At 41.1% G+C, this 24,524-nt stretch overlaps 4 protein-coding genes across 9 annotated transcripts in view; 2 read left to right on the forward strand and 2 right to left on the reverse strand.

Annotated features, from left to right (window-relative positions):
* Positions 1 to 602: 602 nt before the first annotated feature.
* trmt10c (tRNA methyltransferase 10C, mitochondrial RNase P subunit) lies at positions 603 to 3,057 on the reverse strand. The gene is made up of 2 exons (XM_088913342.1): positions 2,938 to 3,057; positions 603 to 2,306 (listed from the first exon to the last, which is right to left on the reverse strand). The coding sequence occupies exon 2, from the start codon at positions 2,280 to 2,282 to the stop codon at positions 936 to 938; it is 1,347 nt and encodes a 448-aa protein (XP_088769468.1). The 5' UTR covers positions 2,283 to 2,306; positions 2,938 to 3,057; the 3' UTR covers positions 603 to 935.
* Positions 2,622 to 5,798, forward strand: txnl4b (thioredoxin-like 4B). Of its 2 annotated transcripts, XM_088913346.1 has the most exons (4): positions 2,622 to 3,073; positions 3,368 to 3,524; positions 3,695 to 3,846; positions 4,735 to 5,798. In XM_088913346.1, the coding sequence occupies exons 2-4, from the start codon at positions 3,393 to 3,395 to the stop codon at positions 4,898 to 4,900; spliced, it is 450 nt and encodes a 149-aa protein (XP_088769472.1). In that variant the 5' UTR covers positions 2,622 to 3,073; positions 3,368 to 3,392; the 3' UTR covers positions 4,901 to 5,798. The 2 variants fall into 2 exon arrangements, with proteins under 2 accessions (XP_088769472.1, XP_088769471.1); XM_088913345.1 differs by lacking the exon at positions 2,622 to 3,073 and having other exon boundaries at positions 3,260 to 3,524.
* A 2,232-nt stretch (positions 5,799 to 8,030) lies between these two features.
* Positions 8,031 to 8,978, reverse strand: LOC148835738 (cotranscriptional regulator ARB2A homolog). The gene has a single exon (XM_088913343.1). It carries the CDS (start codon positions 8,976 to 8,978, stop codon positions 8,031 to 8,033), a length of 948 nt encoding a protein of 315 aa, XP_088769469.1.
* Positions 8,979 to 12,140: 3,162 nt separating this feature from the next.
* The window catches only part of LOC148835739 (sentrin-specific protease 7-like), a 36,876-nt gene continuing 24,492 nt past the window's right edge, over positions 12,141 to 24,524 (forward strand). For 3 of the 5 annotated variants that reach the window (XR_016091009.1, XM_088914929.1, XM_088914930.1), the window contains exons 1-6: positions 12,154 to 12,288; positions 14,065 to 14,199; positions 15,002 to 15,106; positions 15,563 to 15,666; positions 18,076 to 18,165; positions 18,788 to 18,967. Coding sequence is in view for 4 of the 5 variants with exons in the window: in XM_088914929.1 (XP_088771055.1) it covers positions 14,140 to 14,199; positions 15,002 to 15,106; positions 15,563 to 15,666; positions 18,076 to 18,165; positions 18,788 to 18,967 (539 nt within the window). In the remaining variant the exon portion in view is untranslated. Of the gene's footprint in view, positions 12,289 to 14,064; positions 14,200 to 15,001; positions 15,107 to 15,562; positions 15,667 to 18,075; positions 18,166 to 18,787; positions 18,968 to 24,524 lie in introns of all 5 variants that reach the window. The other 2 variants (XM_088914931.1, XM_088914933.1) reach the window with 2 other exon arrangements.

Consider the following 24,524-nt stretch of genomic DNA (forward strand, 5'->3'; position numbering starts at 1 on the left):
ATCCTAATTGATTGTGTTGGTTGTCTACACTCTTGAGGGTAACAGGGTCTTTTGATGGTGTGTTAAAGGGCACCCTCTACAAAAGGAATAAGGTACTGATTCAGAATCATTAGACTGACAGGCTACTGATTGTTTAACCAGGGTCAGTTTGGAATACAGACTTCAGAACATTTGTTTCTGTACACAGAATTCTCTATAAATTATCAGGAATTATGGTGAACATAATATCACAAAGGAGAAAGTGGCTTTGAACAGGCTATCGTTAAAATAAGCACTTTCACTGCATTACAGATCACACAATGCACAATTTAAAACTGTAAAAATGAACTTTTTTACTTATGATCTTTATGTCATAAAACCTTGCTTTATGCTCTCGTATAATACAAATGTATTAACAATATTATTTTTTCAGCTTTTTATTAATACTGGGGATATTTACATATGATAACACTATTGATGATCTTTATAAATTAAGCAGATTATTTCCTACTGTTATGGACTAAATTTGCGTCTGTAAAGGCACCAATAATTACTTCCGTTTTGTAACTGGGTTGTACTATGAATATGTGTAAAAATATATATAACAGGAGCTTGCATGAATGTGCTGTATATATTTATTATATTCATATACAATAATAAATATGTTTGAAATGCAAGACCAAATCATTTATTTTTTTAAGGAGTAGCGTAGATAGTATATGCTCCATATTTCCATAAGTTTATACCTTAAAAAAGAAAAAAACCAGCAGACCTAATTGCTGAAATGCTTAATTACAATTACACGATTTATTGAGTATATAAAGTACATGATTTATTTTATATACCATTTCTTAAATCTGCATAACTAGAAAAAAAACACAAAAGATTCTACAATCTCATTTCACTAGAATGCAGAGGCTGAAATTCTGAAGCGCCGGGTTTAAGATTTATCAGGGCTAATCTTCTTCCCACCAGCTCTTCTTTGTCTTCGCCCTGGAAGCGGTTTCGCCGCTCTTGCTGCCTTTGAAAGCTGCTCTTGCTCTCGGCTGGAAGGCCTCCTGCCTCACGAAAGTCCTCTGTTTGTTAAGCGACACTCCAGATCTCCCACATTGCTGTGTCTGCCGTTGTGCCTCATAGAAGCCGTCGTGCTTCCTACTGGGCACAAATCTCAGCGCTTCCTCCCACTTCCCAGTGTCTTTCATCGTTAGTAAGATGCGGATCACTTGGTCCAGAGTCAGGTTTTTCGCGCCCATCTCCCACTGCAGGTACTCATCTAAGGGCAGCCGGGCCGTGGCCAGCTTGAGGCGTTTCGCGTTGGCCAGCGAGAGGCCGGTTTGGATGGACTTGTCCACCATTGCGCCCACGATATACACCTTGTTGTGGTCAAAGGCTCTCAGGACGTGGGGCGAGTCCGCCGTCAGGTACACCAGCCGGTCCCTGGGGAAGAGGTCCACGTGCGGCTGCTCCGTGGCGGTCACCAGCAGCCTTTCCCAGGCGGGGCCATAGCGCCTCGCCAGCTCTTGGAGGTAGGCCGACCCGGGCCTCAGGTGGCAGAAGTAGAGGTGAAAGGGGTCGGCGGACCGCCGGTTCCAGCCCTCGCACTCCAGGAGCTGAGAGACGGTGTTGTCCACCTCCCTCCGGGACATGTGCTGCTCGTAGCTCATGTCGAACACGAGCGGCTGCCCGAACTGCATCGCCTGGGCCGCCCGCCAGTTATACAGGGCGTCCATGGAGCGCTGCCAGAACTGCAGCAGGAAGGTGTTCCTGAGACGCCCCCCGCTGGGCTCCTCCTCCATCTCGGGGTCCCTGCAGGAGACCTTGGCGGCCCTCTCGGAGGCCTTTTTTTCCTTCCTGGCCTTCTTGTGCCCCTCCTTGATGGCCAGGTACTTCAGGTACTTCTTCCTGGCGGACTTGGTGGGCAGCTCCCCGAAGGCCCGCAGCTCGTCCTCGGCCAGGTGCTCCGGCACCAGCTTGCCCGCCTGCCTCCACATCTCCACCAGCTCCCGGGAGGCCTGCAGCGGGGAGGGCTCCCCCTCTTGCCCCCCTGCTTCCGGGAAAGCGCCCCCCTGCGCCTCGGACCTCGCCACCGCCTTCCACGCGCCCAGGTCCAGCCCCTCCGCGGTCCCGCCTTTGGGCGGGCTGGCCTCCTTGTGGAGCCCCCAGGATGCGGACAGGGCTCGGCAGGGGGCAGGAGGGCCGCAGGGTCTCTGCAGCCAGCCCGCCCGCCTGCCAGCCAGGGCCGGCATCCAGGGCACGCAGCATCTGGAGACCACGCTGAGAAACTGTGGCTTTAAGAGCTTCATTCTACTGCTGTTTTCTAACAGCGCCTGTTCAGAAGCAAGAAAAAGGCATCTATTAAGAAAGAAATTAATAATAATTGCTTACACTTATATAGCGCTTCTCTTGGCACTCCACTCAAAGCTCTTTACAGGTAATGGGGACTCCCCTCCACCACCACCAGTGTGCAGCCCCACCTGGATGATGCGACGGCAGCCAAAATCTCGAAACATTCAAGTTTAGAAGCACATTAAGCTTGGTTTTACAGGAAACACACACTTCAGTGCTCAAATATAGATTGAATTATGGTTTATATCCACGCCCCGCCTATAGTACTTACAGTAAGTATAACACGTCTTATTAGCACACTCTGTGAAGAGCACACATCACTCTACACTTCGTTTCCTTTTCAGATATCGGGGTGGCTAGATTTTTATCTTAGTTTTCTTCGGCTAAATAATTCCTATTTCACTGATGGCTTACAGGGAGAATAATTTCAGAAAATGATTCACCGACACAAGCTCACAAGCAAACCCGTCACAGGTTATTCTGTTAAAAAGGGGGGGTTTGTACAAGAACCCCAAATTCTTAAACGCGCTAAATTACCCCCCACCCTCCCCCGACATAAAGCTCTGTTCTCTTACTTCGAATATCATTAATTGTTTTGTTTCAAACACTTACGTCTAATTACACTGCAGCACTCCAGAGGGTTCAACACTACTCATGCTCTAGCTCCATGCTGGTTTAAGGTCAGGGGGAAAAACTCTGCCGTCGGTTTGTGATGTCCCTCACATGCAGGGAAACAGAAGGCAAATACGTAAGTAAGATATACTTGAAAAATTTAAGAACCCCTAACCCGTAGACTCCAATACTTTTTAAATAGCTCGAATACTTCACTGCATCTACGCAGCCGGATTTATAAATGGTCGATATACAGTGGCTTTATTAGAGAGAGAAAAACAAAACAAAACAAACGTGTTTCCAGTCGGAACAAATAAAACTCCTGTACGCGGCGACTATCAATTCCGGGTCACAAATAGAAGTCACTTCACTTCACTACTGTTTTTGTTATTATGGTGTAAAACTGTTATTTCCCTTTTTTTTTTTACAGCAATGCCTCCGTTTTAAAACAAGAGATGAGCTGGTTTCTGCCAAAGCTATCCTGTAAGAAGGATATCGACGAGGTTATTAAGAGTGTGGCCGAGAAAGTTTTGGTGTTGCGGTTTGGGAGGGATGATGATTCCGTCTGTATGCAGCTTGATGAGATAGTAAGAGCTCCCTTTTTTCATTTTCATATCCTTGTGGGCTCTACAGCTATAACTTAACGACGTACGACTTAAGATCGAAAGCAGAAGACAAATGCAGAAATTCATTTGAAAATGTCTGTGTGTCTGTCATAATAAATACGGGGTTGTTTGATTATTTTCTCCATTTAAAGCTGTCAAAGACATCGCATGATCTCAGCAACATGGCTTCGATCTACCTGGTGGATGTCGATAAAGTGCCAGTCTATACGAGGTATTTCGACATCAGCTACATCCCGTCCACAGTCTTCTTCTTCAATGGGCAACACATGAAGGTGGATTATGGGTGAGATGTTATTAATGTAATAGATTGTATGAAAGGGAAGGGACGCACAGACATTCTTTCTTTAATCCTTTGTTTTTCGCTCTTCGAATCATCTCAACCTCTCTTCCAGAATAACACATGAGATTCAAATGAATGATTTGTTTCTAGTACGGTGTTGTATGAACACCTGGATGTTTCAGTTCAGTTTATTGTCATATAAGTGCAATAAAATGCTTATTTGCATGTATACATCCATACAAAGGCATTAATGAAACACCAGAACATAAACACAGAACAACAGCAGCAACAACTTTAAAAAGAACAGCAGTGTGAGTAAGTGATAGGGGTAGAGTTCAGTAATCTGACAGTTTGTGGGAATAAACTGTCTATGAATCTGGAGGTTTGTCTCTTTATGCTCCTATAACACTGACCAGAGGGAAGGGGGGAGAAAAGTGAGAAACCAGGATGACTGGTATCCTTAGCGATAGTCCCAGCCTTCCTGAGACAGCGAGTTATAAAAATGTCCGCAATAGAGGGGAGCTGTACCCCAGTGATGGACTGGGCTGACCTGACCACCCCCTGTAACTCCTTCCGGTCAGGTCAGCACACTCTCAGTAGCGCACCTGTAGAAGATGGTAAGGACAGTAGAAGACTGGTTATTTTGCTGGTTGAAAAGGCAAAGAATGTAGAGTGACCTATTCAAGACATGTAAAACGACTTGATGTAGATGTTTGATTTTACACCTTGTTGGTGTTCTGTGAAGTTTTTTTTTTTTTACCGTGATGTTCTTTCAGAAATAAAATTATTTGTTCCATTCAGGGGGAATGTACAGTTCTGTCCTTGTTTAGACTTCTTGCCGCTCAAGGTTTCCACTCATATTATCGTTCTGTTCTCCTGGTATTTGTTTAGGTCTCCGGATCACACCAAATTTGTGGGAAGTTTTAAAACCAAGCAGGACTTTGTCGACCTGATTGAGGTGATTTATCGAGGGGCAATGAGAGGAAAGCTCATCGTGCAGAGCCCTATCGACCCCAGGGATGTTCCGAAATACGATCTCCTTTACCAAGGAATATAGGTTGGGTTGCAGTTTATATTCCAATGCTGCAGGGTTGTGACTACAGAACAGGACTTTGCATGAAGGAAGACAAAAGTTTGGGAATGTGTACTGCTGAAGGAAAGGAACTTTCTCCTGTTAAATTCTGCCACCTGTAAAAAGGAATTCAGCTGTCTGGTGTGACTTTCTTTCACATGCCTTAGTAGTACGTGTCTGGGAACGGTGGGACACAGTAGCTTGCTGTAACTGGGCCTCTGTCGTCAGACATTTTGTTCTCGATATGTGAAACAATCATACTGGTGCATCATTCATCAGTTTGCCCTTCCTGTCCTGTTTTTAAAAAAGGAGAACGGCAGGTGTTTCTGAATGATTCACAAGAGGCAGACATGCTTTGACCCCGAATCTGTTATGAAACACAGGGGTTCTGAAAAAGCAATGAATGTTTCCTGAGGGATAAAAGTGGCCTTTTTGGCTTGTTGTATTTTTTCAGCAGTGTTTCAGATGTTTTAGGTTTGTATTAAAAGTGAGTGTAGTACTCAATTATTTCTTTGTTACCATTAAACATTGAAAATGAAAGAGCCCTAAAGCACGTTTGAAACCTTTGGTCAAAAAGCTTCGTTTAATATACTGTAGTACCACTCACAACCACAAGGGGCAGTGCATTCTCTTACAATGCCTTGGCGATGTTCAAGTGAATCTGAACAAAATAAAGCAAATATAAAACTCATTATGATGATAGCAATTGTTGATTACATGTTCAAGATAAAAGGCAGATTTGGGCTCAGTTGGAAACTCATATAATGTGAAAAGGATTTCTATTTTTGGCTCAGATGATTTATGAATTATTTGTTTTTCAACAATTAAAATATGTGAAGTATGGATCTGTGTTTGATAATAAAGAGATGGCTGTGCTTTAAAATGTAGTGTGATGGTGGTAATGTATATCCCATGATTTGGAGTGTGTTGCATTGCAAAAACTTTGGTACTGTCAGCAGGAGAATTCAGTTCTTGGAGGGTCCTGTCTGCTGTGGTTTCCAGCCTGAGCACTCATATAATGAACCTGATAATTATGTTTTTTACAGTTGATTGCTCACAACATTTAGTTCCTTAAAGGTAGAAGTGTAGTTACAGCACCTGACAACTTGATTTAAAGTACTGCAATCCCGATGTTGAAACACATGCCTAGCAGAGCACAGTTTTTCAGATCAGTCAGTTCTTGCAGTGAATAGCTTTACATCAGGGTGGAGCTCCTCTAGTTGGTTGATGAGGTATGGTTTTTGCGATAAAGTGTGACCTTTGAGATGCGCCTAGTATGAAGACATGTACTGGATTGCCCTACCAGTGGCATCTCCGATGTGGATCATGAGATGGGATCACATCTCCAGAACATGCCGCCAGACCTACAGCGGGGGAGACACCGAATCAGTTCCCAGTTCCTGCCTGTTCAGCAGAGCCAGTTGCACTGCAACACTCGCCAACACACACACCAAGAAAGGAGATCCACACTGTCATTCCTGCAGGTTTAGGAATTTGTCATAAGTGCATATTCTGATATACGTGAAACAACCTCTCTTGTGTTCACACCGATCTGTTTTTTTTTCTTGTTGAATGTTATCAGGATCTGGAATGTAAAAGGGTGCTTATTTTCTTTACTTCTGTAGGACTGGAGATCTTTTCCCCTGAGTATCGGGCCCTACACCACCAGTCCACAATGGTTTCTTATAAGAATGGTTTTTGTTTAAAATGTCTGCTGCAGCTTCGTCAATATCATGCATCCCTGGTTTACAGTCATTATTTTAATTAAGTTTATCTTATCTTTTTAATCACTTACTACAAGTTACGAATTAAGCATCCATTGTTTTTATTGATTACACTGATTATTTGGTAATAAGGGCTGAACTGAAGGAGGAACATGGGTACCTCGGTTTCTAGTTGTAGGCTGTCCTGGTCAGATATAGACCCTTGTAGATCTTGCCAAATGTATTTTTTTTTGTGTGTGTGATCTGGAAGATGTGAATATGGGGGAAGAGTTTGAGAGCTTCACACTGCAACTTCACATACCATCTATAAAAGCCTGTTTCGGTTTAAAACATATGTTAATGATAAGCATGTGGTCTTGTATACACGTGATACTGTAGCTCTAGCCCTGAAAACAGATGGCTAGATTAGTACAAAGCAGGTTTCCAAGATGTTCCAAGTTCAGAGCTGCACCAGTTGAACTTGAACTCAGTTCAAGTTCAGAGCTGGAGAGGCTAAATTCCACTTTGTCCTTGCAGAATCTGCACTAAAATTTCCTTCTGAATTCAACTGATGAAGTCATATCTCGATTCTTCTGCCAGATTCCACGCTGGACCAGCACACTGGCCTAGGTACCTCCTCCCCTTGGCTCAAGTGATGAGTGGTTTCTCACCTCTCTTGCTGATCTGCTGCTATGTAATTCCCTAGGGGAGCTAGGTCATGAGCTGCTGCACATTACCTAGGGTAGTGGTTCTCTTCCTGTACTTAACCACCGTGGGATCCCTTGGCAAGGGAAGCGCTTGACACATTCACAGAACTATACTGACGGACAGAAAGATTTGCGACCACAATTCTTTTTATTATTCCTTCATCAAATTGTACATACACTCTCGCCTCACTGACATTTCTTTCCAGGTCTGAAATGAGGTGCCTCGAAGTGTACAGGTCAAGCACAGAGCCGTGGAATACAGGCTTCCGATTCAGACCACTCAGCAGCCAGGGAGCCCAGCTGCACCGCGCTTCGAGTTTCCTTCATATACTCGAGGAATGAATAGATCCACGGCACTTCCTCATTTTTATCGTCCGACCATCTGTTCTCTATACCAGTACTTAAACACAGTACTTTACTAGTCAATTGAAATAACCGATTTCTATCCCCACAACGAGGAAAACAACCTAACATAAACTTTACTGGAAAGCTCCAAATTCCCAGTGCTAAGTATCACAAACAGCATTGGACAGGACGTGGGGAAAAAAAAAAAAATAAAGCTGTGGAAATTTTAGCTGACTCATCTTGTTTAAATACCTCACAGGGGTTGTTTTTTTTTTTTTACGAAGATTGAGAGTCTGGAGGGGAAGTTCCACCTCGGTTCCAAGAGGAAAGCTGCTGGCCATCCTTCCCGCCCGCGGTGGCTCACGCCTGAGGCAGCTCGCTCCTGCTCTTGCTCCTGGTGATGATGGCCGGCCGGGAGAAGGGGACGGTTGTCTTGGCTTTCAGGGCCCTCGCGAAGAAGCGGAACACGGAGCCCATGCAGAGCCAGGGGGCCGCATCGCGGTCCTCCGTGCCCGCCGACACCTGGGGGCAGTCGACCTTCGGGGGGCTGACGGGCCGGTCCAGGGGCTTGGCGCTCGGCACCCACTTCCGGCAGTGCTTCCGGAGCCACTCGCGGCTGTCCGCCTCCAGCGCCTGGTGCCACAGGCTGTGGCAGGAGTCGAGGAAGGCCACGGCGTAGACCCGGCTTCGCACCGCCTGGGGCCGCCGCGACAGCAGGTCGACGAAGGCCAGGCCCCCGTAGCCGTGGGCGACCACCGCCACGTGGCCGGTGGCGCTCTGGGACACGAAGTGGTCCCACACGTACCGCACGTGCTCCTCGGGGCTCCCGCCGCCCCCCACCGCGCGGTCGTTGGGGTTCATCACGATGACCTCGCACGTGCCCTCCAGAGCTCTCCTGATGTAGGGGATCTGGCTGCCCTTCTCCACGTTCCCGCGGACGATCATCCTCCTGCTCCACTGGCCGGCACGGATGCTTCCCCGGTCCTGGATGAGGACCACCAGGGTCTTCGATTTACGCAGAGCCCCGGGGCTCATGAAGAAGGCACCCCTGCCCTGGCGGTCTGCGGCATCCACGGGGATGCAGATCTTCTGCAGGCGACACTCCTGCTCCAGGAGTCTGTAGACGTGCTCGGTGACGCACTGCTGTAGGGCGCGGTGCTGGCGCTGGTTGCTTTCCATGTCCCCCTTGTCGTACTTGAACACGAATGGCTCCTGGCTCACTCGATGCCTCAGCTCTCCGTACTGGTTAAAACAGTATTGGAAGTCGGGGGAGGCATCACCACTCGTCATTTCGGCACATTCGTCCATTGTCGGAGCTGGGGGGAAAAAAAAGTTTAACATTAGAGTTTCTTCTCAGGACCTGAAATAAACATTCTCCCACTTACCTAACATTCAATAGTGTTTTCTGCACGCAAGGGCTACTTAGCCATATAGTCTATCAAGTACTAATACCTTTTCCTTTTTAGCGTTACCTGAACCAAATTTAAATTTATTAATTAAAGTGATATTTCATTAGCTTTCACCTTTTTTAAAAAAAGAGGCCACGGGAAAATGTCATTCTCGAGGAAGAAATGCTCGGATGAGAAAGGCATTCCTCTTATTAACAAAGAATCACAGTACGTTACAACAGTTACTGCTACAACAGGAACAGTTCTGATATGATTCATGTGGACAGTGACATGAAATAAGTAAAATAAAAATCCATAAAGACCTCTCACTTATCGAATAGTTACAATTCAAAACGAATCGAAAGAGTGCAGCGTCTGTAGTCAGCAGGTCTTCATTTTCTCCATTTTATACTGAAAAATGAGCTTTAATAAAAATGTCTGAAACATTAAACTACTAATCGTCCTGCGACAACATAATGTCTGAGCAAAAGAGTGAGGAACTAGCCACTCCGTCCTTATAAACATTTTTATTTACGAATTTAAACTACCTCGCAGTTTAATTCCCATTTGATACTTGATAATAACTGTGCGTTAATTAGTAAAAAAAAAAATGGGAATGGCAAAACTGCCATTGGTTGCAACTAAGAGCAAAATCGATGATTTTGAATGGGAAATGACAGAGAGAAAAAGGTCAGACAGACTTACTGTGGAAAAATTGGCCCGGTCAAATTCAACAGGACGCAAACCTCGGGGTTCAGATCAAATGGCGTCAAACACAAAAACCTCATGAGATTGTATTTATACCTGGTATCCAGTATTATTAGTGTCAATTATTAGTCTATAGGAAAGGCTAACAATAAAAATGTGATGCTACTTGTTGTTCGTTTGAATTAATTCTTCAAACCTTGGAGAGCCTCTTACGTGGTGAAAAGTTGTTTCGTCGAATTTTGTTTTGCCTTCAAGATGAGAGACGGGAATTCCGCCATTACCCTACACTTCACTGACTCGAAGAAATAAAAAAAAAAATCGGGATTTAAAATTTCATTATCATTTCACTTATTTCAACCTTCAACGTATTAAAAAAAAACAAAACAAACTTAGATATTTTCATACAAATAAGGCCCGTGTGGGGGTGGGGAAAAAATTAAGTATCGCCAGACAGGGCCATTTCTGATATACTGTACTTTAAAAGCGAGTTAATTTAAGAATCTCTTTGGCAAAAGTGGGTAAATGTTCGAGATTAAAAAAAAAAACTTTTTCAGATGCACACTGGCTTTAAATTTGTCGTACGATAAAGTAATCAAAGTTGGTTCTTTTTTAAAATAATAATTGTAATAATATTGTACCCCGAAGCGTTACAATATTTTAAAACAATTCTATCAACGTTATTAATTGTAATTCACATACGTGATGTGTTTGTAATGCAGCTAGACACGTATTTATTAAGGGCAATGGGTAAGGGAATTTGCATTATCGCACATGAGACTTCCTCCTACAGTATACTGCAGTATCCTCCCAATTTGGTTTTTGAATGTATAGGTGATATTGACCTTCTGTTTAAGTGTAGTTTTAATATAAGAACAATTCTGATGAAGTTATCCAAGTTTAACAGAGGGGTCTTCCTATCTTGAAATGTAATATCTAAAGATAATTTCTCACCACATAAATACGATATATGGAATAACAAAGACATCAAGTACAAAATAAAAGTATATTCCTGTAGACATGATATAATAATATGATTTGGTTAGTAAGCGAATTGTTAAACACAGAGGGCATATTATTGACTTACACTGAATTTGTGGATAGATTCCGAATTTCAACTCTGGGATACTCCATGGTCTTTGATGCTATTCCTGAGAATGGGGTGAGTTTGTTTAAAGGTAATTTTAACTCTGTCAAGGCTGACCTTCCAGGTTTTACAGTTAATCTCTTATTGGATTGTGTGGAAGTAAACGATTAAAAAATGCAATACCACATGAGAAATTTGTGTAAGCCCTGCTTCATTCTTATGTGTATATAATAATTCCTTGCCCGTATAGAGCTCTTTTCTGGACACTCCACTCAAAACTCCTTACAGGTAACGGGGATCCCCTCCACCACCACCAGTGTGCAGCCCCACCTGGATAATACGACGGCAGACATAGTGCGCCAGTACTCTCCCCACACACCAGCTCTCAGTGGGGAGGAGAACAGAGTGATGAAGCCAACTGATAGATGGGGATTATTAGGAGGTCATGATTAGTTAAGGCCACGGCTTTTGGCCAGGATTTGGCCCTACACTTTTCAAGAAATTCCCTGGTACTTTTAATGCTCTTAGAGAGTAAGGACCTTGGTTTTACATCTCAACAGAAGGATGGCACCATCACTCTACTGGGGCATCAGGACCCACAGAGACTGCAGGGTGAGCGCCCCCTACTGGTCCCACTAACATCTCTTCCAGCAGCAAGCTTAGCTTTCCCAGGAGGTCACCCATCCAGCTACTGACCAGATGCAGTATATCCATCTGGAATGCGATATTTGAAAATATTAATTTGAAATTAGTTTGGACAACCCCTGACAGATATTTCCTTACAACCAAGGCTAAAGAAATAACATTTAAAATTGTTCATAGGTTTTATCCTGTTAAACTAACACTTTATAAATTCACTATAAGCTAAATGATTTTTGTGTGCTCTGTAAGGTTCTAAAATAAACTGTGGCACATTTGTTACCTGTATAAATACAAAGTTCTTTTAGATAGACATGCAAAACCCTATCTTTAAGCATTTAAATGTGAACGTTGATTTAAGGATTTTGGTATTACGTTATACTCTGCAAGATGTAATATGGGAAAAAGAAAATGACCTTCGACATTGTATTGTTTTGTGTGTTTTTTGTGCACTTATCTTTTTTTGTATACCTTTTCTCCTTTTGTTTGTATTATTCGGTGTTAAGTAAAGTTTAGAAGAACTATACTGTTGTATCGCAGGTACTAAAACCCTGAAGCATGCGACCACCGGAAGCTTCATTCTAGATTCCGCCTACATTGGCTGCGCGGATTGGTTAGTTTAACCACATCCGGTAAAAACAGGAAGTAATTGAAGAGTGTTGGATTTTTTTGTAGGTTGGTAGATCCACGCATTTGTTTTTATATATTTTATGCCCCTTATTTACAACTTGTATCATACATAGGATTAATTTTTAAAAAACTTTTTAGGTTTTTGCTAATGCTCTGCAAACGGAAACTGGTAAGTAGCTGGAAATGCTAATGTAAACCTGATACTGTTATTATCTACAACAAATTTTGTATTTGTGCACGGAAGACCCGGCGTTCAGGTGATTTCAGAATTGTTTTACTCCTGCTTCCTGGTGGAGCATGGGTTGAAAACTGATTAGAGGGGATTTATACAGGGGTATCTGTTAGGATGGCGAATTTTTTAGATTTTCGATACGCAGTATTTTGTTAGTAGCAGTGCCAGTTTTGTAGGCTGCCGCTTCCTGTTTAAAGGTCTTTATAGCTGACAAAATAAAAAAAAACTATCTATACTACGTGTCGGTTGGTTGGCATATGTTGGTTCCGTGGAATATTTCACATATAGCATTTTTGTAGTATAATACTGCATTTTCATTACTATTTTTTTATTTGTCGTATTTCTGTTAAATAGTGTCGACCCTCAAATAATACAATTCTACTATTAGCTACGTTACATTATATAAAACCTCAGTTCGAGAAAAAGTCCATGGTAAACTGTTCAATCCCTTTTATGTTATGAAAACTTGTTTGAATGTTTCACTTAAAGTTGTTCAAGTTTCTTCCATCATATAGTTTCATTTTCACAGGCTGTTCTGTTAATGACACAAGGTTTCATTTCAAAGTAAATGATGAATGATTTGACTTCCGTTCAAAGGCTACAAATGTCACATTACGCTTTAATAAGAGTCTGTTAATTTTGAAGTATCCAGTGAATCTGACATTAATAATAAATAGGCATTTAATCATTTTATGTAAGTTTTTTGTTATTAACACGATTAATAATATTGGTCTGTTACAGGTTTTAATTTATCATTTGAATTTGCAGACCATACTAAGGTGTTAATTTTACAATTGTAAGTAACTTCTGTCTGTCCATCATGTCCTTGAAATGAACTTCATGTATATTTAGAAGCTAGCTAATCAGCTGTTTTAAAGGCAGTATTTTGTATAATATCCAAGTTGGTATACTAAATGCATATTCCTTGTCTTGTATCTCTTCGTGATTGTGATGTATGCTGTAACTTGGTAACCCTCACAATAAGATCTGCTGTCTGTATCCAGGCAGACTGTCACATGTTTTTATATGCACAGTCTTATGTATTAATAAAGGTGTTTTGTGTATTTGAATCCTAATAGCCAAATACCATGTGAATTACTGTTACAATTAGTAAATTGTTCCAGTAAATTTGCAAAACTCCTACAGCACCTGCCTTGAATACATTTCAGATGTAGCGATTGTTCAATTCAGGAGGACGATGAGAGTCTTGGCTGTGTCCTTCAAGCCAAGCATGTGATGCCTGTCACTGTCAGCGTATAGTAGCTGGGAGTTCCTAATATTTTGGCCATCAAGTGTGGAATACTTGATTAGACTGAGAATTATTAGATGACACAGAATGCTTTAAAAGAAGATGCAACAAATGAAAATGCATGAAAATAAACTGCTCCTTTGATCAGTGTCTAAGTATTATTGTATTGAAACATGATGGATACTATTTTCCCATATGTTAATATGTTGTATTGTATTGACTAGCCTGAATAAATGTAATAGTAACATTTTATAGGTTTTCAGGAGGGGTGCTCACCAGGATTAAAATGAATGAGGTTTTCAGCACTGTTCTAAATAACCTAAAAACATTTCAGATGTTTTTGTTTATCAGCTGCCTATGGGAGATTATTTCCTGGGTTTTTTTGCACAAGAAAATGCAACATGCATTCCTAGTATTATCTTCATGGTTATAATAAAATATACCTTATTCTGCTTCAATAACAGTGACCTTCCCCAAAGATTTTTGGACTTGATCTGAGGAGATACTTGTATTAAACCCTGTGAGACGCGAGGTCAGCAATGGATCACAGGAAAGTGCTGGGTCTTTCACCTTTGCCAGACAAATTGGGGAGTTCTAAGGTTTGTTTACAGAACAGGCCTTATGCATGAGAACCCATGACATTTTGATGGTTTTGGGGCAGAAATCAGATGCTTTTTTGTTTGAAATGTGGGGTGTTTCTTGTAAATTGTCCTAACTGGTAGTCATACAACAATAGCAAGGTTTTTTGGATACATCTCCGATAGGCAATATTAAACTACGTTGCTGACACTAGTTTGCAGTTGAGATTGGTTTACGTCATAGTGGTCATTCATTTTCCTGTAGAATTTACATCTAATATTACTGAATTCAGCCAAGGGCCAAGTCACTACATGCACATAAAATAATTTTATTAGTAGGAGATGTCTCAAAGTTTATATTTACTGAGAAAGTATGCTTTTCAAGATTCCCTCTCATTGTGTTTGGGTTAATTGTTCTGCTTTAGCCTTTAAAGGATACAACTAAATTAAAACAAAATGTGAGTAGAAAAAATATTCCCAGTTAAAAATATATTAGGTCATCTTTAAAGCGATACTTGTTCTTCAGAGTGTATGCTTATTATGGAAAGAAAATAATATAATTGGAGCAGCGGTTTGGGTTTGTTAAATTTTGTACTATTTAAACTCCAGTATAATTTATACACAGAAGCCAACATAAATATGATAAAAGTTGTTGTTGCTTAAGTTGTCCCCTAGCTGCTTACTAACAATAACGATAGTGTGGAAGAATCTATGTAGGGGTCACATATCAGGGACCCCCTCTATATACCTTTCTATCTAGTCTAGATTAATATGTAACAGAAAATGGAAATATCAGGCCTGTGCCCACCATTCTGTTTTTCAGTTGAAAGGGAGTTTCAGGATTCCCAAAAGGAAGTCATCCTCTGACTCTCCGAGCGTGGTGATGCAGTCTCCTCTTTCTCAGACCTCAGGTTCAGGTTACAAAAAGGTGAGTGCAATCTAACTGAATTCCAAGGGGCATCATAAGTATGTTACCCACGGGGAGGAGTCTATTTAAAAGGGGTAAATGATTAACACTTGAATACATCTCTTTTTTTTTGCTGCCCATTTTTCACGTCAAATGCATGTTTTTTTTCTGCTCGTTAGGAGAACTGTGATGTTCTGACAGTGATTACGGAGTCTAGTTTCCTTACTGTGGGATATGCAGATCTCAAGCCATATTTTTGTTTCACATTTTGTTGCTGTAAGGCTTGCGGTCATGACTTGGAAGTAGCAATTAATATTTGTAAATATATAAATAGAGAAGATATGTTATATACAGAAATATTTCAGTCACTGAGGTAATCCATTCCACCTTCATTCTCTAGAAAAATTAAAATCCCGTCCAGAGTACAAACAGTAATGTTTTTTTTCCTAATAGTCATTTTGTTTTGTTTTTTAATAGATACACTGGAGTCAGATTTCTAACAGTGGCAGAAGATCTCAAGCCTTGATTTCTCTCAACCGGCACAACAGCCCAAATGCAGCAGACAGAGAGATGCGAGCATGGTAAGAATCGGGATGGCACCTTCAGGATATTTACCAACATTAATATCAAACTGTTGGTGCTTTTGAAACTAATTTTTCTAAATCAAAATTTCATTACTTCTAGTATCGTGGAGTATTTGTGTATATATAAGTTCATGTGAGTTTTTTTAAACATATATGTTGGTTGACTGCTGATTTAGTGATCAGCACAAAATGAAAACTCCAGTCTAAAATCAGTGTGTCATTGGTGTTCTCCTGATATTGGACTGCGATCGTCCCTTTTGTCTCTGATTATCATAAAAGTTCTATCATTTTTGTTTTTTATTTTTGCCTGGCAAAATGGGTGTACGGTTTACAATACACAGTTTTAGTATTATGTACTTTTGTAATTACGTCAGTGTTTATTGTTCTCTGACATTTTGTTAGAACTTGGCTCACGCATGTTCCAGCACTTGTCGAATCCTGATAGTGTGTGCCTGTGCCCCCGCGCAGGTTGAGTTGTGTGATCAGGGGTCCAATGTGGATTCCCCAAGTGGTGACGCATAGTTTGTCGTGCCCGCCAAGGGTATAGTGGGATGACAGGGGCTCCTTAGGCTCTCGGTGACCACTGTGTCCTCCTGGGTGCTTGTAGCCTTGTGGTGCGGTCAGTAAGGCATGTGCCTCATCTCCATTCAGTGCTGGTCCTCCGCTCCTGGGCTCTTGCCCGTGGTGCGTTAAAAGATAGGTGGCTCGAAGGTGGGCAGGTCAGAGGTGTCAGCCTGCACTTCCTCATTCTCCTTTGTGCATCATCTCGGAGTTTGTAGCCGTGAGCCGAGACTCAAAACACAAACAAACATGCATTTGGCAGTTCCAAATTGGGTGGGTAGAACAAAAAATAATTGTCAGTTCTTAATTGATTGTGTTTCTGATTAGTTTGGAACATACATGAAATGTTCATATTTCATTATTCAGAAATTAGAAATGTAAAATGTGCTCTGAGTTTTTGGGCCCCATAGTAGGAACTGTATTCAGGAACAGCTAAATACAGAAACCTTATATGAGGGTGCTGTTTTTTCATCATACACCAGATGGGGCACATCCTCTATTAAATGCAGCAGAGGGCTGTTTATTCTTGCACCTCTCAGAATTTCCAAACAAACGTCAGAGAAGTCCAAGCTCAAGGAGAATGCTGTTTAGGTAGTGATGTGGCAGTTCTGCAGCCAGTTAAGGAAAGTGTCATCAAGGGTGATACTTGCAGACTTATGACACGTGGGGGGTGGAGAATTTTAATGCAAAATCTGGCATGTATTTATGTTTTATGTTGCGAGATTCTCAGTGCAGTCATATATTATAAAAGCTCATGGTTCAGAGCTACGTAGCAGAAGGTAATCTTGCAAGCAGTGTTACTCTTCATTGCTTTTTGCTAGCTTGAAAAGAAGTCGCAGTACTTTATATTTTGATACAAAATGTAAGGTCAAAGGGCAGAGGGAGATGAAACCAAGCTGAAGGCTGAAACCGCAGCTTTCAAATTCATGGTGCAACAGACTCGGCTCCCGAGATGAACTTAGCCTCTCCCTGTCCCCTGCCTGAGTACCCATGACAAAGAATCAGCATCTCAGTGTGGTCTTGTTCCTGTATTGCAGCGAACGCGCCTAGTTGGTTCTGTGTGGACTGACAAGCTGCAGACGGCTTTACAGGCTCACTGACAGTTATATTGAGGGAGAAAGTGGGGTTGGACACTGATGAGGAATTCCTGTTGTTTATTTTAACCGATTATTATAAGTTTGTGATTATTATTGTTTGTTTTAAATTACCAGTGTTATATTATATGATAATATCATTATCATATAAGAGAGGGTTACAAATGTAATTTAACTAGACATACTATATGTACTCTAGTACATTATGCGACGGTGTAGAGGTAGACTTGATTAAATGTACATTTTCTCGATGTGTCTCTGCACCAAACACTTGCAAATGTCGAGACAATACTCCATACATTAACAGAATATTACAGTCTAACATTGAATAACCACACACTATCGTGCATCCTGTTCTGGGTCTGTCCAGAAGAAAGCTTCATCTTATTCAAAGACAACTCATACAGCGATCTTTCTCTTGCTCATACTGAGCTACAGTAGGAAAGAGGAATTCTAAAATTACTTCCACCTTGTATGTGGTTATCAGCCTGAAAGAAACAAAAGATTAGGAGAGAAGAAAATCCTTTTTTATTACTTTTCATAGTAGACTTGGGACTACTAAATACTACCCAGTATTTTTTAGCATTTGGGCAAAAATGTACTCTTCTGCCCCAAAGCAGTCAGCGCACTCAGTGGGCTGAGTATTTTTGCATTTTATAGCCCTTGACCCAGACCTTTTTTTCTATAATTTTTTGCATATTTAAAGAAATAGAACCTAAATCCTTTGAGCCTTTTGTTTATGCTTTTACAGGTCTGGGACATGCACCATAAAACGCAAATCCCAGCCCTCTGAACAGTGCTTGGATTGCTTTGGGGTCGAAGAGTACAATCACGCTCAAAGGTAAATAAAATACTGGATAGTTTTTAGTAGAACATTAAAAAATTTGGAGATGGTTAACATGTTCAATAACATACTGTCTCACTTCTGTGTTGGGCAGCATGCATCAGTACTGTTAATTGTAACAGGCCAGGAATATTAATGAAAATAAGTAGCAAACTAATTGGAGCAAATCGGATCAACTTAAATATCCTCTACAAACAAAGGTTATAAAGATTTCAGAGAGTGTTATGAAATGTGTAACTCAATGTCTGCCTTGTTGTATTGAACTATGCTGCAAAACAAATTTCCTCCAGAGGATGGTAAAGCTTGAATTTAATATCTTAATACAGTAGCATGTAATCATTTTGGATTGGAGTTATTGTCAGACTGTGTTTGATGAGACTGGCTGCTCATGCCCCAGGTTGAAAAACCCTGCAGCCGGCTGATCTGAAGTTGCTTGTCTGTTTTGCCTTGCACTTCGAATTAATGCACAGACATCATGATGCTGGAGTATGCGCTGTTGCTTTCAGTATACCTGGTGTCTCTCATTTACCCAGATAATTCCATTTTCTGCCAAATAGCTATATGTTCACAAAGTCACCAAACATTTATGCTACTGTTCTGCACAACTGTATCCATATAGCAAGGATGCCAGACTTGTCTTAACGGATGTCTTGAGGACTGAATTAGGACGGGATTATTTAAACCGGGAGAAGGGCAATAAGGAGTCAGACTCTCGAGCACGCCCTACTGCCTCGCGTGAGATTTCGGAACAGAACCCCCTGGCTCTCACACCACATCGGCTAAATTGCCATCTCCGAAGGTAAGTAATACTATGACATGGCCTGCCACTAACTCAGCTGCTTTGCTTGGTAGCTGATTGATACTTTAATTGCCCTTTGTTCAAGATTTATTTCAAAACTACTATTGCATTTTAACTTCTTTTAGCAACTAGTCCGGTTTTGATGCTAGGGCATTTTTCTGCATCTGTCTTCTAAGGGACAAGATTCAAAGTGGTGTGCAAGAGAGAAAGAGGTGCTCTACTTTCATCTACATGTCCTGTACCTGCACTTCCTCAGCTTGACATTGTCAGATTTAAATTACATTAAAATCAGATTTCTTGTAAAAAAAATGGCAAAACATTTTGCATTGACAGTTTTATGTCTACATCCCTGTCTGCATTTGTAAAAGTGAATGAAGGGACGGAGATATTTTCCAAAATAACAACATGAATGCAGGTAGAATTAGTTTTATACCAAGGACAGAGAGGCAGGATAGTCCACCTCTCCAAGTTAGTTTGAATGCGTTTTAGAGGTTTTGGTTAACTGGCTTTCTAGATGCTATTAATATTTGAAGGAATAAAGACTCCTATATATATATACACCCCGTGGGAGAGTAAAGTTTGTTTCACCTGGGAACATTTTATAAGGAGGAGAACTTGTCTTTTATTAAGATTACATTTAAAAAATGAAATCATTCCTTCTCTTTTACAAAGTATCTTGCAGAGGAGAGACAGACATTTCTGGGTCAGTAATGTAGATGAGGAAGTGATTAATGTCATGTCATGATTAATGTCATGAAAACCTAAGGATGCAGTTGTGATACGGTAACCTCTTGGACTTCTGCTTAATAAAATGAAGAAGGGCGCTATGGACTAATCTTTCAGCTGCAAGGGTGCTATTTTTGAAATCTATATAAGTGTATATTGAAGATATAAGATATTGTAGTTTGACACCAACAGTGCTACAGATCTTCATACAATTTGTGACCCAGATTTATAAAGGATCACAGAAAACTATCGATATACTAAAATTATGATCCTTATTCTAAAATTAATTTATCAGTTTTGTGATGAATCTTTAAGTTATTATTTCCCTGCATGGCTATTACATAAGCTTGTGTTTGAGCTTCTCTTTGCAAGTTCTGTCTCCGCACTCATCCTGTAGTCCTGACAGAAACTCAACAGGTAAATTCCTACGCAAATACTCATAACAGAGACATTCATGTTAACAATAATAATAATTGCTTACACTTATATAGCACTTTTTTGGACACTCCACTCAAAGCGCTTTACAGGTAATGGGGATCCCCTCCACCACCACCAGTGTGCAGCCCCACCTGGATGATGCGACGGCAGCCATAGTGCGCCAGAATGCTCACCACACATCAGCTATCAGTGGGGAGGAGAGCAGTGCAATGAAGCCAATTCAAAGATGGGGATTATTGGGAGGCCATGATTGGTAAAGGCCAATGGGGATTTTGGCCAGGACACCGGGGTTACACCCCTACTCTTTTCTACAAATGCCCTGGGATTTTTAACTACCACAGAGAGTCGGGACCTCGGTTTTTTGTCTCATCCGAAGAAGTGTCCCCGTCTCTATACTGGGGCATTAGGATCCACATGGACCACAGGGTAAGCGCCCCCTGCTGGACCCACTAACACCTCTTCCAGCAGTAACCTTAGCTTTCCCAGGAGGTCTCCCATCCAGGTACTGGCCAGGCTCACACCTGCTGAGCTTCAGTGGGTTGCCAGTTATGAGTTGCAGAGTGATATGGCTGCTGGCTATGTTCCAGTTCATATGTATTTCTAAACTGTTCGGAAAAGGTTGGATGTCAAGCTTTAGAGTTCTTACATTTCATACTTTGCCTTTTTGCTAAATCTTTTTAATATAAAGCATTAGATTTATATTAAGTATTTGATTAACTCTTAAGCTCTTTCAGTTCAAAGAGCTGATAAGTAGGTTTATATACGGTAAAGATTTAATTTGCATAGAGGCAACACTTTTAATGCTCCCATTGTTATATTATTCAAGGCACCATAGTGTCCTTTTAATGCAATGATGCTGTATAACTGTCCTTTGTTTAGCTTCTAGCAGCATCTGGACCTATTTATCGATAATCGTGAATTGTTTAAGTGAGATTGAAACATAATTGAAAAAAGGATCCAACTGTTTTTCTTTGAGGCTGAGGAAAATATTTTACAATTAATATTCTCAAATAATTGGACTCTTCAGTTACCTGTGTAGTTTTCAGGATAATTTTCATTGTGATTATGATTTACAGTTTTATTGTAAGTTTGCATTGGAAGTTTTCAGGAAATTATTTTATATAAATGAGGCTAGGTCTGAAAAGTTGTATACTAGACCAGTGTTAATTTCCTACCTTGGCTTTTCTGCATCAAAGGCATCTGAGCAGGCAAAAAGCCCTCTGTCCACTTCTATTTGACCTTTTCTGTCATATGCTTATTCTTCCTTTGCATGTGTTGAAATCCAAGTTTATAATTTTTCCATGACACACAATTGCTATAGTTAAAAATAGAAAATATTAAATGTTTTCAAGTGCAGTGACTGTTTTCAATTTCAAGTCATTTTTCTACAGTTTATTTTGAGCTTTGAGCTTTTTAATCAGGGGCCGAGAAAAATCTAAAGCTTTTAATATTTGAAGTTTGCTACAGGTTATTGTTCATTTTGTAAATGAGCGTTTTCAAATACGATACTGATAATGTATTGCAAAAAATGTATAGTTGATTTTAAGTGTTGAAATACACCTTTATGTCCTATGGATTCATATAGGTAAAAGTAGTGGGGGAAAAATGATAACATCAATGTAAAGTCATTAAATGGGACTTTGGGTCACAACATGTGTGACCACGTGTGACCACGTGTGGGCCACCGTATAGCCTGTATGCACTGGAGTTTATAATCTGCTAGCATCTGGAATTGTGCAGGATGGATATATGGCTCCATTCTTCTATGAGAAAGTCGGTTAACTCAGGCCTGGTTGATGGAGTTGTAAAACTTTGTCTTGGGCATTGTTATAGAATTCTGTAAATGCTCTTTGGGTTCAGATCTGATGACTGAGAAGGCCATGAGATAAGGATAACATCAGTGTCATGCTCATTTAACCACTGGGTGACCACGTGTGCCCTGGGGATGAGTGTAGTGCCATCCTGGAAGAGACCCTCCCCTGCGGAAAAGAATATTAATAATAAATAATAATAATAATAATAATGACAAAAATAATTCCATACACTTATATAGCGCTTTTCTGGACACTCTGCTCAAAGCTCTTTACAGGTAATTTCCCTTCACCATCACCAATGCACAGCCCCACCTGGATGATATGACGGCAGCCGTAGAGTGCACAGTGCACTCACCACGCACCAGCTCTCAGTGGGGAGAGAACAAAGTGATGAAGCCAGTTCAGAGATGGGGATTTTTAGGAGGCCATGATTGGTAAAGGCCAATGGGCAATTTGGCCTTATTCTTTTCGAGAAACATCCTGGGATTTTTAATGACCACAGAGTCAGGAACTCGATTTGATGTCTTATCTGAAGGACGCCGCCTTTTTACAGTATACTGTCCCTGTCACTATACTGTATCATTAGGACTCACACAGGCTGCAGGATGAGCGCTCCCTACTGGCCCCACTAACACCTCTGCAGCAACATGGGGTGAAGAAGATCACTGAGTGCCATTATGTCATGATTAACATTAATCTTGCCCTCTGAGAGAATGAGTGTACCCAAACCATTCCTGGAAAACGCACCTCACTACATTCTAAAACTGCCTGAATGCAACACTTTGCAGAGTGCTTTAGGTTGGTGACACAGGTGCACTTGTCCGTTTGTCGAGAACATGGTGAAGGCTGATTATCTTAGATTTCTCCACTGCTCAGTAGTTCTTGTGTGTTGGGAGGCCGGTCTGGGTGCTGACAGCCTGCAGGAGGACCGAAGAAGTCACGGACCCCAAGGCAGCCAGGAGGCCCCTTGGGCCCAAAATCTTCTCTTTTAAGAAACGTCTGGATGAAGTTTACATTCACTTTCTTATGCAGGGACCTCTGTGTTTTGAAGCTTAGTTTTTCTCCAAGTTTTCAAGTTATTTTTCTGTTTCTTTTTATGTATTCTATCAGTTGTGGTCTGTTTTTATGGTTTCCTTCGCTTTTAACACTGCCCAGCTTGTCCGCACATTTCAGTTTTCTTTTGCCTTTCGAGTAATATTTTGATTAAAAAAACACTTTATACTTTAAAGAAAGACATCTTTCATTTGCCATCATCATCTATTTCATTGTTTAAGCTGTTGTGCCATTTAAAGGATTTAAAATCTCACTTTTGTCCCATGCATACCTTCCTGCAGTTGTACTGTTATTAAACTATTATGTGGAGTCTCATGTCCTCAACAAACCAAGCACAGCCTGCATATTAAACATTTATTTCACTTTGACCTATGAAAAGAAGACTGAAAGTACAGTGCCTATAGAGAGTATACACACCCTTTCAAAAGTATCATTTGGTGGAAAGACAGCCTGAAATCAGAATGTACTGTATCTTTACACAGGGTAACACACATCCTCCAAGTGAAACACAAACATTCTGATAGGTAGTGACAAATAGAAACTTAGAAATGTAGGCTGGACAGGTGTAAATACTCCTTAGTAAAAACGAATGTAAACTAGCTCTGCTGTAACGAGTTGCCTTCCACATCGCACCAATTCCTCATCAATATCCCAAGCTTTCCACAAGTGCGGTCTGTATGGGATGGTGGCATGAAGAATGTCTTTACTCAAAAAAGCCTCTGTTGAGTTTCGTTTGAGGCGTGGAAAAAACACTGTGGAACTGTTGGGGATCCATGGGTTTGGAGCCCAACTTGCCCACCTCTGCAACAGTGTGGGAGATGTACAGCACAGTTGCAGGAGCCGGGAGATTCTCAAGACGTGTAGAAAAAGACAGTCGTGGTCCTAAGGAGACCAGGATAGACCTTTCTGGCCTAATTGCACAACCGTTTCCATTGGCAAAAGCCCAATACAAGATCACCCAACTGACATCAAATTCTTGAAGAGAAACTCCTGCCCTCTGCAAGGAAGCAGAAATTGGGAAGGAAGTTTACTTTTCAACATGACGGTGGCCCTACGCTCAGAGCCAAACCCAGCAGTGGAGTTGCTAAAGAAAAAAGTCCATGTCTTTGCGTGGCCCCGTCAGAGCCCCGGCTTCAATCTAATTGACATTCTGTTTAATAACTTGAAGGTTGCAGTCCATCAGTGGTCCCCTTGCAATTTAATTGAGCTTGAGCAGTTTTTTTAAGGAGAAATAGGGAAACAGCCAGATCTAGGTGTGCTAAATTGGAACAGACTTATCCAAACAGAAATATGGCCGTAATTCAAGCAAAATGTGCTTCCACCAAGTTCTAATTCAGGCGTGTGTACAGTACACTTATGCAACTAATTTTTCCTGGTTCCCATTTTCAGTTACTTTTCAGAATGATTTTCACATGGAGGGTGTATAGATGCACTGCATATGATGGTCTGCTGATTATTCTGATGCCATTTGATGATTGTTTTGTGTCATAACATAATTTGTTATAAAAAGATAAAGCTGGAATAAA

Source organism: Atractosteus spatula, chromosome 4 (assembly GCF_055471065.1).
Source record: "Atractosteus spatula isolate fAtrSpa1 chromosome 4, fAtrSpa1.hap1, whole genome shotgun sequence".
In the NCBI taxonomy this organism is placed as follows: domain Eukaryota; kingdom Metazoa; phylum Chordata; class Actinopteri; order Semionotiformes; family Lepisosteidae; genus Atractosteus; species Atractosteus spatula.